This window comes from Carettochelys insculpta, chromosome 1, assembly GCF_033958435.1.
Source record: "Carettochelys insculpta isolate YL-2023 chromosome 1, ASM3395843v1, whole genome shotgun sequence".
NCBI classification, from domain to species: Eukaryota; Metazoa; Chordata; order Testudines; family Carettochelyidae; genus Carettochelys; species Carettochelys insculpta.
Genome location: NC_134137.1, coordinates 214,331,233 through 214,348,052, shown reverse-complemented (window position 1 = coordinate 214,348,052; position 16,820 = coordinate 214,331,233). Strand labels below are relative to the sequence as shown.

General features: G+C 42.0%; 1 protein-coding gene across 2 annotated transcripts in view; it reads left to right on the top strand.

The window, feature by feature from the left end:
- Positions 1-16,820, top strand: part of BBX (BBX high mobility group box domain containing) — a 209,667-nt gene that overhangs the window by 147,888 nt on the left and 44,959 nt on the right. For both annotated transcript variants that reach the window (XM_074998974.1, XM_074998983.1), the window contains 5 exons: positions 1,004-1,084; positions 6,077-6,157; positions 8,099-9,029; positions 10,051-10,189; positions 14,895-15,043. In XM_074998974.1, the coding sequence (XP_074855075.1) occupies positions 1,004-1,084; positions 6,077-6,157; positions 8,099-9,029; positions 10,051-10,189; positions 14,895-15,043 (1,381 nt within the window). The remainder of the gene's footprint in view (positions 1-1,003; positions 1,085-6,076; positions 6,158-8,098; positions 9,030-10,050; positions 10,190-14,894; positions 15,044-16,820) is intronic.

Sequence of the window (16,820 nt, the reverse complement as noted above, 5' to 3'; positions counted from 1 at the left end):
AACTGAAATTTCTGACAGTTTGAATTACATTAGATGAGTTGCAGGATGAGGAGAAGATGCTAATAGCTGGGAAGAAAAGTGGGGCCCATCGTAAAAAGTTGGCTCACACTTGGTCTAGCCTGCAAGTAAAAATTAGAGTGGTCTTGAATATCCCAAAAGATTGGAATATAAATCTGTGTGTAACAAAGAAAGTGTCTCAGGAGCATCTGTGCCCTGAAAAGCTGGTGTCAAGGGATAGGGCTCTCACTGCAAACAATCCCATTTAATGCTACAAAGCCAAGGTCGGCATAACAGTGCACTGCTATGTTGATGCTTCCTGCAGTTTGAGTGCTGTTTGGTTAACATGCTCTCTTTGCTGTGCCATCTTTGGCAGTAGGCAGATTAAGGTACTTCTGTGAAGTGGCTCACTCGGCAGCTGCTTAAGGCAAGAATAGTAGTATCTGCGTTAGACGACAAATAAGACCTCATTTGTCCTGAAAACTTACTGAAACTTTTGTTTAACTTGTAAAGGAAGACACTGAAGTCTGCACCCATCTCCAATAACCCTCTGCTTCAAGTAACCACACAGAAATGTTCGCCAAAGTTTCCAGCACAAATTTATTCTGTAGAAAATAGCCTGCCTTTCCTAAGTAACAGATTTATTTTTTCTGGTCTTTTAGGCAGTTGCAGAAGACAAGGTATGTAGAAAAGCCTACATACACAACATAAGTCACCTATGGAAGTTATAAATCCAGTAAAATTGTGTTTACTCACCTAGGTTCTGATTCAGGAAAAAGTTTTAGGTACATTCTTCTCTCCTGTTGACATTCATGAAACTGCAGCACCCTGCTTTCTGAACAGAGGTGCTTTCCAACCTTGGGTCCCTGGAGAACTCATGTGCCCTTTGTTTATACTGACTGTGTGCAATATGGCAAGAGACATGAGGAGTCAGTCAGCTTTTTTCCCCCCTCTCTTCTCCCCAGTGATCTTGAAATATGCTCTTTTCTGTTTCTTCAAAATGTAGATCTCTTCAAATACTTCACAACTGGGGAGTCCTGAGCCTGTGAAGCACTGTGGGAAGTCAGCCCTCTTCCAGCTGGCAGAGGTAAGAGGCCTGCCAGCACCTTGATGTATTTGAATGCGTGTGCTTGTTTTTACAAAACACGTGGGTTACGCAAGTTAGTCTAGCACCAGCTTAGCTTTAACAATAAAGGGGGGAAAAAGGTAGTTTGATTAGTAACTCAAATAATGATGTTTTCATTGGGAGTATCTAACATTTACCTTTTGTGGTGTATACGTACATGGTCCCTAAGAAAGCAGGATACAATCCCTGCCCTAGAGAAGTCGTAGCAGAACTTGGACAAAAAAACACCATTCAGGACAACAGCTAAAGCAAGAGAAGATATAGATCAGAGTTCCTTAAATTATGTTCTACAGAACACTGGTGTTCTGTGAACAACTCACAGGTGTGCCACAAGCATCTGGCACTTTTCTTTCATATCATACACTGATGGTCTGTATCTTGTATTGTTAAAATCAGATACAATGTTACTGCTTCATGGCTATGATACCCGATTAAATTACTTCATTTTGTTTTTGCTGGGTGGTGGTGGGGGGTTGTTTTGGGTTGGTTTTGGGGTCTGGCAATTTTTTGGAAGAAAATTTTCATAGGTGTTCCATATCAAAATATTATTGTTTAGTATGTGACTTGAATAGGACTTACAGTTAGGGGACGCTTTCCTAGACTGGCCCAATATAGGAAGCAAGAAGCAAGTTTTGGAGAATATGAAAGTCTATATGAAGGGTGTGAGCTGCAATCAATATTCAAGATTAAAATTATGGTGTATTTGGCCATGGTGAATAAATTAACTGGGATTAAGGTGTTCCAGACTCAGCTGGAGGTCCTTGACCCATATGAAATGTGAAGTTGTTTGTTGCTGATAGGAGACCCCACGCTCCTGAAGTGTGGCTTGGATATTGTTTTTAATATGTTAATGATCTACAAATTACAGGAGGTGTGCTGAGTTTCCTGAGATAAATAAGGCAAAGGGAACATTTCAGCATACTGATCATTAATTATTTTTGTTTATGACACAAGGCTACAACTTCCAGATTTCAATGGATAGAATGGTTCGCTGACACTCGCCCAGTGGCACTGCACTACTCATTGAGCTGGACAGAAATGTATAATCTGGAAGCACTGCAAAAATCTCTAATGTGGACCTACATAGGCCATGTCTACATTAGTCCTAAACTTTGAAATGGCCATGTAAATGGCCATTTCGAAGTTTACTAATGAAGCACTGAAATGCATATTCAGCACCTCATTAGCATGCGGGCGGCCGCAGGACTTCGAAGTTGGCACACCTCGCCGCTGCGCGGCTCATCCCGACGGGGCTCCTTTTTGAAAGGACTCCGCCTACTTCGAAGTCCCCTTATTCCCATCTGCTCACAGGAATAAGGGGACTTCGAAGTTGGCGGGGTCCTTTAGAAAAGGAGCCCTGTTGGGACGAACCGTGTCAATTTCGAAGTTCCGCGGCTGCCCGCATGCTAATGAGGCGCTGAATATGCATTTCAGCGCTTCATTAGTAAACTTCGAAATAGCCATTTACATGGCCATTTCGAAGTTTGGGGCTAGTGTAGACGTAGCCATAGAGTGGATTCTTACCCCCTCCCCCGCCCCCTGACTGCATAACAGTAACACTTTTTGCCTTCTTGTTTAGCAAATAAGGATACTAGACAGGTAAATTCTAAGCAAACGTGCATGAGCGGAAAAAAGAGATTTGCCTTGTTCTTTAGGCGGTCCCCAGGCTCCAGCAGAGTTCGTTAGTGTGTGTGTGTGTGCAACATGGCCAGCAGAGTGCATGGTAGTGTGATCACGGTTAGCAGGAGCTAGTTGTCTGTGAGGGGATGCGATCTTTGCAGCTTTGAAAACAAACAAAAAAAAGCTAGTGAAGTCTAGTGATGTGGTGAGCTATCTCCTTCCTTTGCTCATTAGGCAGCACTCGATACTTGATCTTAATGTTGTACCACTCTGATAATACTGGGTCAGATTCCCTGGGGTTTCACCAACATGGCACTGAAGTAACACTGTTCAGTCAGGCCTGGTGTTGGCATGTCACCACTGGCTGAAGGCGTGACACCTCTTCTGAAGCAAATCCTTAGGGTCATAGGCAAGCCCATATGTTTGCCCACACAAGCGCAGCATTGTAGTACAGCTGAAGCAGGAAAGGAGAGGGAATTTGGTGATCAGAAACTTGTGTTTGAAACAAATACATCCAGAAGCTTTCTCATGATTGATGACTATTAAGGTAGGTCCCCCATACCCTAATTTACTATACAAAAGAAGTGTAATGTACAGGCTCCAACTCAAATTAATAGAAACATGGCAAACATTCCGCATGCATCCTTCTTAAAACGTACCATATTAGCTGTGTCTGGGCCAGACTGAATGCTCTGCCTTCATGGTCATGACTGTACTATGCACCTTGCCTCTGGTTTCTCCAGTAGGGTTTTCTGAAGAAGCTCTTATGGACTTAAGCATCAGAAGGGATCATCTAGTCTGCCCTGCATATGGCAGGTCACAGAACCTCCCTCACCCACTCCTCTAATAAACCCCTTCTGGATGAATTAATGATGTCATCACATCATGTGACCTATGGCCCGGGCAGTCATCTTTCTGAGTGCCACCCAGTGAGCTGCTAGAGACAAACTAAGTGTGTATTTTTTATTGTCTGGGCTCCACAGTCCGTTCTTGCCCACTCTCGTACAGAGCTGACGCTCAGGGCTTTTCCCCTCTGGGACTCTCCCATTTTCCAGGGCCAGTCACAGGGGTTGCTGGACTCCCTAGTGCAGTTCTCCTCAGTCCTCCTCCAGGTCATCTTCCTGGGAGTTAACTGTCTCCTGAGTCAGCCAGGTAGACAAGGCCATCTGATTTCTAGCTGGTCGGGTGGGAGCATTGCTGGTCTGCCGTGGATGAGGCTGGGACCAAGCCGAACTAGACTGTGAAAAACTCCCATAGGGGTTTTTTTTTTGTTTGTTTGTTTTTGTTTTTTAATATGGTTTTGGTTTTGTATTCTCTGTGACACCTGATCCCATTTGGACCCATAAAATATGATAGAGTCCATTTTAACTTCTGAATTTTTTAACTGTAATTACTACTGGATGAGCCATTATTTTTGAAGGTGTCCTGACACACCTAGAGTGAACCCCAGCGGTACAAGTTCATTTGTCAGGCATTTGCATGGCACCATCATAACCTAAACTTGTGCTGTGAGCTAGAGAGGAGCAGGCTTCCCTGTTCCCAGCCCAGAGTGAGCCCTGAACACTGGGAACCTATCACCAGACTCTGGGCTGCGGGGAGAGGATGCCTAGTCCTCTCAGTCACACCATACATGATGTCTGGGTTACAGTGTAGTCTGAGCCCAAGGAGTAGCCCAAGTTTGACCATACCTGAATCCTTCCCCCGTCAACCTGCTTTTTTTTATTTGTATTCATTAGAATCAAACTCATGACTTTGTCTGTTCTTTTAGATGATTTTTTTGGTTAGTATTATGAGTATAGTACCACAAATGTATTTAAAAGTGGGCCAAATATCTTAGTACAAGCAGGAGAAGTGGTTGAAGCAACTACTTTAAGGGTACAATCTGGCGTCTGCTTGGAAGGCTATGGCCCTGCAGCTCAGCTGGGTTCCACAGAGACCAGCATCTCTACACAGTCGCTCTCTATCCTGTTGCCAGTCTAAAGGAGGGCAGGGAACCTTTGCAGCATCTCCCTGACTCAGTACAGGTAGTCTGGTTCTGCTACAGGTAGCTGACAACTCTGGAGATGGTTTATGAGTAGTGCAGCTCCAGCAGCTGACAGATCAGGGCTACGGAAGATCAATTTTGAGTGGTTAGGAGATTATGCAAAAAGATGAAACCTCCTCAAGGGTATTGACCTCAAGTAGGAGATTTTTGGTCTGTCTGTCTCTCTTCCTTCTCTGGTAGTGATTGGAGGGAGTGGTCCCCATAGAGTAATTCTCACGGCTCCAGTAGGGTTAGAGGGAAGGATCAAAGGGGGGGCGGGTAGAGAGTTGCTTGACAGTAGGAGCTTTACCTCCCTTCCCCCCCAGGTTCTGCACCTCACTGCCCAGAGGCAGCAGTGCATCCCTTTCCCTCATTGTGAGGCTGGTGTCAAGCCTAACTGGGAGTGTCAAAGTTCTTGGAGTGTGAAAATAGTTGCTTTGCAGTAATGTGGAGGGATAATTTTGGGATGCTTGTGTTGGTGCTAGAATATGTTTTAGAAAGTGGTTTTGTTTTGGAGTTTTCCTCAACATGTCTTACTCAGGCTGCCTGAAGTACTAAAGATGAGCACTAAACTGATACAAGGTGAAAGGCACATTTAGAAACCGTTGCGGCTAGATTCTTACTGGTGTAAACTGGAGCAATTCCACTGAATCTAAGTAGCCAGTCGAGCTACGTCAATGTGCAGAAGCAAGAGAACCCATCCTTTATGTCAGCCTACTCCTAAATGATGCCCTGAATAATACAGGTTGAACCTCTTTCACCCCAGGGATTTGACCAGTGTTGGATGAACGCATTTGCTGGATCGTGTGAGGTCAATATTACCTAGCATATTACTAGCACTTCTGTTGCTTACTGGACTCTTCGAAGTCTTCTAGGGGTAAATTACAGCTAAATAACAGCATGGAATACTGAGAGCCAGGACTGGTGGCTGTAAACAAACTTTATGGGATCGCAAGAAACTTGGCCACACCCATGATAAGTGGTCATCCAGCTAACTAACTAACATGCCAGATGATGGATGTTGCCAGATAATAGAGTGCTGGATTAGAGAGGTTCAACCTGTAGAGAATGCAGAAGTAGAAAATAACTCTTTGGTATTCCAGTGACCTGCTCTTTGAGGGCACTAGAGTCTTGTCTGTCAGAAGCAATGAGTCCTTTGGCTGTACCATGAATGAAACCTTGTTTCACAATATGGACTTCTATGAATGTGCTGCTGGAGGAAAATTCATCTTTGTAAAAAAATTTTACACTCAACATACAGGAATGATGTATTGATGAAGTAATTTTTTTTGTCTTTGTTTTTGCTTAAGATTTCTTCAAGTACATCCCATTCAGCCCCCCCTGACTTAACAAAACAGTGTGGGACGTCAGCGTTGTTTCAATTGGCAGAGGTAATATTAAAATACTGGTGATTAATTACCACTGGTGCAGTGGGGAGGAGAAGCTAATAATGCTAATTGCCCGAGTCCAGTAGTCAGAACTGTGGCACAGTCATTATTTATGCTTCTATAAACAACAATACTAATTATCACTTGGGTGCCAAGAGTCAAGATTTCCCTCAACTAACCATTAACGCACAGGCTCTGATGCTATTAAATTAACAGTTAAAAAGTCAGAAGCTGTGATGGTAAAGGGCTTATCTGGTTTGTATCCAAATTATTTTAAATGAACACTTCTGGGGTTTTATTCAGATCAGGGCATTGTCATTGCAAATATATTTTAGAAGGCTCCAGTCGCTTCTGTTTATTTCCACTCCACTCTCATGCAGATTGCTATTTTAAAGTGATAAATACATGTATGTAGGTGTGACTTTTGAAGGAACTTTGTTGTGATACTTTGCAACTGACATCAGACTGTCCTTCTGGAAGTAGTTGCAGTGAATGGCCCCCTTGTGGAAACATTAAAAGTCCCCCCCCTGCAAACCATACAAATTGTCTCACATGCCGTGAGTTAATTTATAGCCTACAATACCCAAATTCCCTTTCTTAGCCACTCAGCTAAAGCAGTCCAAAGTATTCTCTGCTCGCTAGGTTTCAAGCTTTGGAAGCAAAGGTACAGAGCAGAGAACAGGGTTAAAAGTGGACTTGTGGTCACATTAACAGGATATTTTTTAAGATATGAGATTTTCCAAGCCTTGTAAGGGACTTGGAAAATTTCAGTTTATTTTAATAAACAAGTTATGACAGATTATTACAGGATTGCTTTAGATGGTGTCTTCCTTGTAGCCAATCTGAACATGTGAGATAAGTATTTCAGTATTATTATTATTATTTAAAAAATTATCACTCAAAGGATCTCTAAATTCTACCAGTTCAACTAAATGGACCTATTGAACAGTAAAGTGGGTAAAATAGCAGATTGTGTGATTAAAAAAGATGGATGAGAAAAAGAAAATTGTGACAGAAGAGCTGAGGGAATTTGTAAATTAGTACTAGGTAAAGAGACATCTATGCCGATGGCTAAAATGCAGCACAAGTCAGAAGATATTATCATCAAGTAGTGCTTTTGGTGGCCTCTGTTGAAGGAGTTAGTGGTTGGTTGTTTTTAATTTGATTGTGTTTTTCTTAAGTTTTGTCCATCTTCTCAAAGGAAGCTGGCGTGACACTTGTGATTACCCCTGTTCTCGGTCTCAGCAGAGAAGCCGAGGCATGGCAAATGTGAACTAACTTGTGCTGATCCCTCAGTCACTGCTGAGGACCAATGGGAGAGCACTTAGGAGAATCTTGCACTGAATTCATCCATGAGGATAGCTGTTCTGTGGGTGACTAGAGGGATTACTGGTGTCACCAGGAGGGTTGCCTCCCAGGCAGTAACACTTCCTTCCTGTGTTGAAGAGGTCTGTGATTTTGACGATTTTTCTGTGGTATGTAATATAAATATAAAGGCCTTATTTTGGTTTAGTTTGCAAATTGAATAAAGAGAAAAATCACAGTATCAAAATGTGGTTACATTCCTCATTCCCTGGCATTTGAAAGGAGGAACCAGAACTTTAAGGAAAGGGTAGAATAGCTTGTATGTTACCTGGTTTACTGATGCTAGGTTATTTTGAACTGTACCCCCAGTGTTCAGGGCGCTTCTTGTGTAGTTTTACAGTATGTCATGGGCATCCACACCCAGATTCAGGTATCCTTCTTTCAGCCCTGGAGATTATACAGCGTACTACCTTGACTGGCTGCCTTTTATAAGTACTGTAGTGAATGGGTGGGGGCCTGCTTTCCTAATCAAGCTTTAGATAAGTGCCACTTTCTAGCATTTCTGTTAATCAGAATAAATACATTGAATGATAGCAGCATTTAATTGCTGGTGATTGTCTGGTTATTTCAAACCTTTAGATGTGCATTGCATCGGAGGCGGTAAAAGTGAAAGAACCTGGGAAGGTGAGAGTGGAACCATCGGTGGATGTGAAAGTAGGAGCTCCAGAGGAAATGAAAGTAGAAGAGTCAGAGAAGGTGAAAGTGAAGGACTCGCAGGAAGTAAAAGGGGAAGAATCTGAGACAGCGAAATATCAAGTCGATGAAAAGACAAAAACTGAGGAGCTGGAGAATGGTACAAAATGCAGCCACTTTACTGATCTGGCACCAGATAGCAGTACTTCAGAGATAAATAAAAGCACCAGTGCAGAGGATCTCACATGCCCTTTTCCAGAGCTTTTACTTGTTGACTTTAATCCCCTAGGGCTGAGCAAACCAGAAAAGATAAAAAAGAAGAAGAAGAAAAATAAGCTGGACCGGCACACAAGTGACAAGTCCAACCCCAAGAAGGCTTGTAAAAAAAGGCAGTCCTCTGAGTCGGACATCGAAAGCGTCATTTACACTATTGAAGCAGTGGCTAAGGGCGACTGGGGCGCTGAGAGACTTGTTGAAATCCCCCGTAAGAAGGTCCGCCCTGCTTCGAGCACGAAGGGAGGTGTGCTAGACGCAAAGTCACCAAAGAAAAAAGTGAAATCAAAAGAGAAGAGAATGTCAAAGGAAAAATCCTTGGAGACCACCAAAGAATCAAAGCCTCCTGACTTTCTTAATATTACAGCCAATAAGGAGGCGCCATGTGAGGTACCAGATGATATAAAAACAGAACCATTGACCCCGACAGAGGATGTGGTACCACAGAGTTTATCTGGACAGGTCAAAACAGCAGATAGTGATGGTAATAAAAAGATTGAAACCTGTGGCTCCAGGAAATCAGAGCGATCTTGCAAAGGTGCTCTCTATAAGACTCTGGTGTCAGAGGGCATGCTTACATCTCTGCGTGCAAATGTGGACAGAGGTAGGTTATTTTTGTCATGTTTATTTGCAGAGGGAGAGAAAAATTAAATGAAAGATCTTAATTAACTTGTGTTTGAATAACATCTCTGTCTGCCATAAATGAAGTGCAGGCTTGTAATGCAACCAGTGATTTATTTGTCTCAATTAGTAGATATTTTCCCTTCCCTTTACTGCAGATCTGATTTCAGAAAGCAGTCTTTGAATCACATTTCACTTTAGAAATGCCTGTGTTAACAGACCAATCTGGGGGTTTGTGCAGGGCTTACATTTTTATGTAACTGTGAACAGCTATACTGAAACACGAGTTTCCACTATGAAAAAATCCACTGTTGGTCTCTTGGCATAGCTCTGAAATCCTTGAAAAGGTAGATATATCTCGCACCACTTTCTGATACACATGCTGGTCCTCAGAGAAAGTACGCAACCAGAATAATAGAGGAAGGTTTCTGTTAACAATGCTCACTGAAAAGGAGTAGGGATACCATCCTGTGTCATGAGGATCCAAATTTGGCATCTCCATTGTTAAAAGTGGGTGATGATAATCCATAAGGTAACCTTGAATTTGAATAGAAAGATGAATTTGAGTTTAAAATATGAGATGTGCCTTGTCAGTGAGATAAATTTGAGAGCATTTCTCTGAGCAGCAAATTGAAGCTGGTTATCTGAGCAGCTAAAATGAAGAGGGATCACTTGAGGTTACTTTTGCTTTAGATTAAATCCATGAAAACTTTTCTCCTTTGTTATATCTCTGCAGCTCCTCACTCCAGCTTAGCAGAAGGCTCCAAAAGTGGGAGGTTTTAAGGTAGTAAATGTGGGTAAATCCAGTTACTAGCAAGTAATCTTGTTATCCCTTTGGAAACCTAAGTTGGCACAGAACCCTTTTCAGAAGCATGAAGAGCCGGTCAACAGAGTATCAGAAGTTGCATGGTTGAGTGACTCTTGATACGCAACATCCTCATGAATCCAGGGCCCTGTGACACAGATTCCATGATGAAAGTCAGAATCTTTCTCCTCTTCTCTAGGCAAACGAAGCTCAGGAAAAGGCAATTCCTCAGACCACGAAGGATGCTGGAATGAAGAAAACTGGGCCTTTTCCCAAAGTGGGATGAGTGGGAACAAAAAGCTGAAAAAACCTAAGCCAAAGGAAGAATTTGTTCTGGGGTGAGTTGATATAACCCAAGTGTGCAGAGTTTTGCACAAGCAGGATTAGTTTGCAATCTATTTTATATTACATGGGAATGGATTTGGTTGTCGTGGTTTAAAAAAAAAAATCTCTGAATATTTCATTGACAAACCAGTATGCACAGGACTGCAAACCACACTTTCCTGAGTCCCAGTCTTGACTCTGATTTGATTTAGCTTTAGGCGAGGCGCACAGATTAAAATTGTCCAATGGACTCTGATTTTTCAGTGTTGCATTCCAGACACTTGAGTGCTTGATTGTTAGGGGTGCAGTTAAAGCCGGTGGGAACAGTGGTTGCTCACCACCTCTGCCAGTCAGTCCCAAAGTAAGATACTCACCTTTGCACCACTCAGCTCTCACCTCTCTAGGCTTGATTCTGTCTTCTCGCTGATTTTAATCTTATCTAATTCCATTGTGATCACTCATGATTTTACACTGATATAAATTAGAATCAAATAATTAATTCCACATTTCTAAAATAAGCACTATTCTTACCTACCTAAGAGGTGACATAAAGGGTTAATATACTTTTCAAACTAATTTAGAAACATTATTTAAATGTCTAGTAGTTGCTTCATCAACTGGAACAAGTGTTAATATTTAACTAACACACACACCCAAAAGGAGATAAGTTGACAGTGCTCCTTTTAATACTTACTTATTTTTTCTATTATTGTAGCACCTTGGAGGAGTTTTCCTCTGTAAGCGTTGCTCTAATGCAGTGTAGTGAACAGCATAAATAAATGCTTTTCAGTCAAGAGGACAAATAATTAAATAGGAGATAAGCAGATAAGGCAGTACTATAAATTAACAGAGAAATACTTGGTTTTAAAATAATTGTATTACGGCTTTTGCAAATATATGCAGAAGTGGTTTGCAGGGGCTGAATAGTAATTCTTAGCACTAGTAAATTTACTTAACTGAAACGGTACTGGTGAAAAATCTTCTCAGCGATGCATATTTTACAAATCCTTGGATATTTCTAATTATCTAAATTCAGAGGGAATAAACTGGCTAAAAGAGAATAGATGCTTTCCATATTTCAGGCTTAAAGGTTTAGTAACTTTCTTTTGCATCTGTTCTGGTATGGATATGATCTGAAGAAGTGGGTCTGTCCCACGAAAGCTTATCGCCTAATAAATTATTCTGTTAGTCTTTAAAGTGCTACTTTACTGCTTTTTTGTTTTGATAGTATATAAACTAGCACGGCTTTCTCTCTGTTTCTTTTGAGTAGGTTTATAATATTTTTCTTAAGCTCATGTATCTGAAATTTAGTTCTATAACATTTTATAGCAAAGGTGTTAAACACTGAAAATTTGAAGGTGATGTTATCTGGAATACACTAGGCAAAGGAACATTGCACTTCTGTTATTCTCTGTACATAATGTACATGTAAGTGTTATGGAGAATTTGTAAAGCTCTCATACTACACAGTGTTCCATCAGAAAAATTAACCAGCTCTGCATTTAAATACATTAAAATTTTAAGTCAGTTTGAGAAGATGAGGAATTCCACAACTCATCAACGACCGTTTTGAAAAAAAAAAAAAGAGGAGGAGGTATCAGAGGGACAGTAGCTGAGTTAGTCTGTATCTCCAAAAACAAAAAGAGTCCCATGGCACTTTCTAGATGAACAGATTTTTTGGAGCATAAGCTTTCGTGGGCAAAGACCTGTTTCATTCAGAGTGTGCCAGTTCAGTGTTGTAAATAATTTGACAAATACTGTTCCACCATCTGTACAACTGGTTAGTTAATGAAGATATGTACATGAAAATAACTTGTTTCTAGACTCATCAGTGTCATATGTTAACAATATTCAACCAGTTCTAGTAGAAGAAACCTTTATAATGCGCAGATTTAAGATTTTTATTTAAAGTTGCACAAACTAAGGGTATGTCTACATTAGACACTAGAGCCTGTGGTACTGCTTCTGTATTGCTGTCACTCTGTGGTGACGCTTCCTGTGGTGACAGAAGGGGTTTTTGTTGATGTAGTTTAATTCCTCTCTCCGAGGGGCAGTAGCTAGGTTGACAGGACTCCTTCGTCTGACCATGTCATGTCCACACAGGTGCTTGGGGTGCAAAATGCAATTTCAGGGCCATGAAATTGCATCCGTAGGTCAATCTCATTTTTTAATTGTAGACCAGATCTATGTATGAAAAAAATAAACATCCCTCCTCAGGGCTCTGCATAATCTTGTTCCCACCTACAGCTCTGTTCTTACTTCCTCCCCCACGAGCTCACCTTGTTCCCCTCACCTTACAATTCCCTTCTTCCCCAAGACTGATCTGTAACTTCTCTTACGCTTCATGCCTGTAACCATGGTGACAGGCTCCCTTTTCTTGTTTGCCTGATATCCTCTGCCTTCTTCAAATGTATCCGTTTAAAAGTCTACTGCTTACAGCTGTCCTTCCTATCACCTCCAATGGCAGTTTTGCACACACTCCCTAGCAATACAAGTCATATTTGTCTTGTCTGTGTTCTGTCATGAGCTCTACATAGACAGACCCTGGCCCTCTACAAGGGCAGGGGTCTGCTTATGTGAATGTCATTAAAAATTGGAGCTTTAAAGAGCAACAGCTGAGATCTGCCTATATGTTTGTGAAGTCACCTGTACATTTATGACCCTGTAAATGAATTTTTAATCATTAAAATCACTGACGAGGGCAGTTCTAACTGCTTCTTCCTCATCATACATGCTATAATTTGTCTCTGATGGTGGCTCTGCTGCTGGAAGATGTGGGCCTCCTTGTTAGACCTGCACCCCTCACTGCCCCCAGGGACCATAGGCAGGTGTAGTGGAAGTCAGAGGTGGAAATAGGACAGTGGAATGGGAGAGCACATCAGCCATCAAAGCAACAACTCTATTTGCTTCATGGATATCTAGGTACACAGGTACAATAGCGTGGTCGCACCACTGCCTGCTGCTTATACAGACAAAATAGTTTCTGTGAGACACGTACGCGTTTCATACTGTATTGTAACTGAAACCATCACTAGTCTACATGGCTCTGATGGAACATTGAAGACAGATGAGATGTGCTTCTAAAAAACAGAGTGATGATTTACCGAGATAAGTAAATTAACTCCAGTTGGCACACTTCATTTCCTGCGATTATGCTTCCTCTAGAAGCTGTTACACTTCTGCCTTGTTGTCCAGGTACCCACTGCTCAGAGGCAGTCTCTCCAAACAGTTACGTTTATTCGTATTGTCTGCTGGTCTTCTGTAGCAAAAAGAAGTAGAGAGCACTAGGAATGAACAACGAACAAAAAATCAAGACCCTGGTATTTGGCATAATGGACGGTTTGAACAGGAGAGGCAGACACCACAGAGAATGGGTAGACGGTATAGTAGATTGTTGCGGAGCTAGTCTACAGAAACTAAGCCGTTGCACACTGGACAGGGAAAGATGGAAGGAACTAGTGAGGCAGGCATCAGACACCAATGGGTTGATGAAGAGGAGAAGGAAAACTTCTCCTTTCCACATCAGCGCCTATTCCTTTTACTCTCCAGCCACTCTCCTTTTTGGTTTTGCAGTTTGTTTTTGTTTGTGTGTGTGTTTTTTGTGTTTTTTTTAAACACTTCGTTACAGCAGCTCCTCCAGGTAGCTGCTTTATTATAAAATCTACAAGGAATATTCATTAAAAAAATAACACCGCTTCATGGAGTCATCTGCTATGATCTGTCCATCAGTGAATCATCTGCTGTGGGAAATAAACCTGTCCACTGGTGTTTCCTCTAATTTTTTCCATCCATGGGCAGAATACATTTTATTACATGCACCAAGTCATTCATGGATGTGCACTACCAATAAAAACTTGTGTGCCCGCTGTGGGTGCTCTGCTAATGAGCAGGGCAGCACCTGACTCTCTCCTGGGTGTCCATTAGAGGGAATGTTGCTGTCCATTCGAGTTCTGCTGACATTTAGAGCATACTGCAGAATCCACTGTGTCATTTGGGATAATATGGGATGTTTGGTTTCTTGAGAGGATGTAGTAGCTGCATTGGATTTGGTGCCATTGGGGACAATTTTGTGGCGTTTTTTACTGATTTGTTATTAAAAACACAAAGAAGCTCAAAGAACATGTGCAGGCACTCTAGTCAGCCTAACAACAGATGCATTTACAAGCACCTGTTACTCAGTTGCTTCTGTGTAATAAAATGATATGGCACCGGATAAATGCAGCAGCCAGTCCAGTCCCACTGTATCAAAAGCTCAGTGATCTCATTTCTTCTCAGAAGCCTTATTGAAGACCTGTATACATAGGTGATTTGGTTGCTTGTTTACTTCTTGTTTAGCTTTTGTAAATTGTATTTCTCACAGTTTTGATATGTGTGTTTTGTGATCCCACTTACAGCTTTACTATAAAGGCGTCCCTTATAAATAAAAAGGAGAAGATCTGTTTAAAACAAGCAAGTTACCTTTTTCAAAAAACCTTTTTTGGTCATAATCTGCCATTATTTACTCATTAATATTGGTACCACCTTTCTTCAGTGTTTCTTTGTCCTCTTGTTCTAATCTTTTCCTCACCCTCATATGGCTGCTGTATCTTTCTGTGCAAAAATGAGGCTTGACTGCCAGACCACTAGAGTTAAATTTAAAAAAAAAGGAGTGTGTGTTTGTATTTTAAATGTAAGTGTTTGAACCATGTGATCATTTTTCTTTTCCATCTCTCCATTTAGTTTAGCAAAGTTGGAAGAAGAATTTGAAAAAAAATTCAACAGTCTCCCTCAGTACAGTCCGGTTACATTTGACCGAAAAAGTACATCTGTTCCAAGGAAAAAGAAGAAAGTTGGAAGCTGCCTAGCAGAACAACCAAAATCCAGCAAAGGTAAGGGGCTTTGTGTGGTACATATATAGTCTACAACAGTGGCTGTGCTGAGTTCAAGAGTCATCAAATTTTTACCTCCGCACGCTTGCCTACCTGTGAGGAATGGGGAATCAATGTTGCTTTCTTCATCTTGGCAAAATGTTATCACCAAACTTGCACAAATTTTTTTTCTTTGTTGTTAGTCAGGCAATAACTTTTTTCTGTAGATATGCCTCCTTTCTGAACCCTTTTAATTCCAGTACTCAGACTCTCATGAACTGGAAGTTTCTACTCTGTTGTGTTCTGTGGCAGCTTGTGTGCAGTTTGTGTTGTGTGGATGAGTATCCACTGAACTAATTCTTTGAGTAAGTGGTATTAATACAGTGTGTAAACATAAATGTATCAGGAAAGGGGGAATGGTTACCAGTAATTCTTTCTGAAGAGCAGTGGTAATAAGATGCTGAAGGCACTAACAAAATGCGAATAACTCTTATTCTTCTTCGAGTGGTCCCCGTGGGTTGTCCACAGTAGGTGTCAAGCTCGCCCCGGCACCACAGATCAGAAATTTCCAAGCTGTATCTCGTTGCATCGCGCGTGTGTAGAAACGTGCTGGCCTTTCGCGCACTTTTGGTCATGTGCACGATCTGGTCCGTGCCAGTTCCTCTCAACCGCCAGCGGCTGCAGACGGACTTCACTTCGGCTCCAATGTCTGAAAAGATAAAACCCTTTATTTGTTTTACTGCTTGCTAGTTTTTAAGAACTGTTCCTTAAAATCTTTTACTGTATATAGTTTTTACTTTAAAAAAAAGAGAGAGAGAGAGAGAGAGAGAGGGAGAGAAGTAGTAGTAAGAAGAGAGAAGGGGGGAAACCTCTGCTACCAGAGTTTTCTTATCCTTAGCATAGCCCTGTTAACACTTTGACTACGGACTGTTTTGTTGTTCTTAGTACCTGTTAAGTATCCTCATTAAGTTGATCAAGGAAAAAAAAAATCTCCAACAGGCTTCAAGAAGGGCGAGTCATGCTGTGAGGCTATGCCGGCCTCTGAGGGCCACAGCAAATGTATTCACTGTCTGAGCAATGCCCATGTGCCTCAAAAGTGTCCTCGCTGCTTGAAATTCACTGCTAGAGTGAGGAAGGACAGAGAAATGAGGCTGGAGATGATTTTATTTGATAAGGCTCTTCAGCCTGAAACAACCGAGCGACTCCCTCGGAAGGCCCGTCAGCACCTCAAAAGCAGAAGGCAACTTCTCTGACCTCCACAGGTCATAAGAGAGAGAAAACATCTCCTACTCGATCCTTGCCTGTACTATCCACGAGCAGGACAAGGGAGACACAGAGCCAGGACCCATCTATATCTAAAGGAGACGCTAGGCCCAGGCAACAAAAAACCTTCCCCAGGTCTTAGACTTACGAAGACGTGGCACTGAAGTTCCCACAGATGTCTAAGCGGCAAGGGCCAGAGACTACAGCACCGAGACAAATAACGCCAACACTGAGAGCATTGGAACCGGAGGCCCCGGAAGAGGGACTTGCAGTGACAAAGCCCTGTGGTCATACGGAACCACAGGCCACGGCATCAAGCATGGAACCGGTGGCACCGATACCTACGCTAAAACCTTCGGCACCGAGCATGGCTCCATCCATATCGGCACCAGGGAAAGCATGTTTTAAGACACGGCACCAAAGCCCCTCCCTGGACTTCTTCATTATACCATCCCATCTGTCTCCGAGTTCTCCTTCAGAATCATACGTACTGGAAAGACCGTTGACACCACCGTCTTCTTTCCTTAGGCCACCG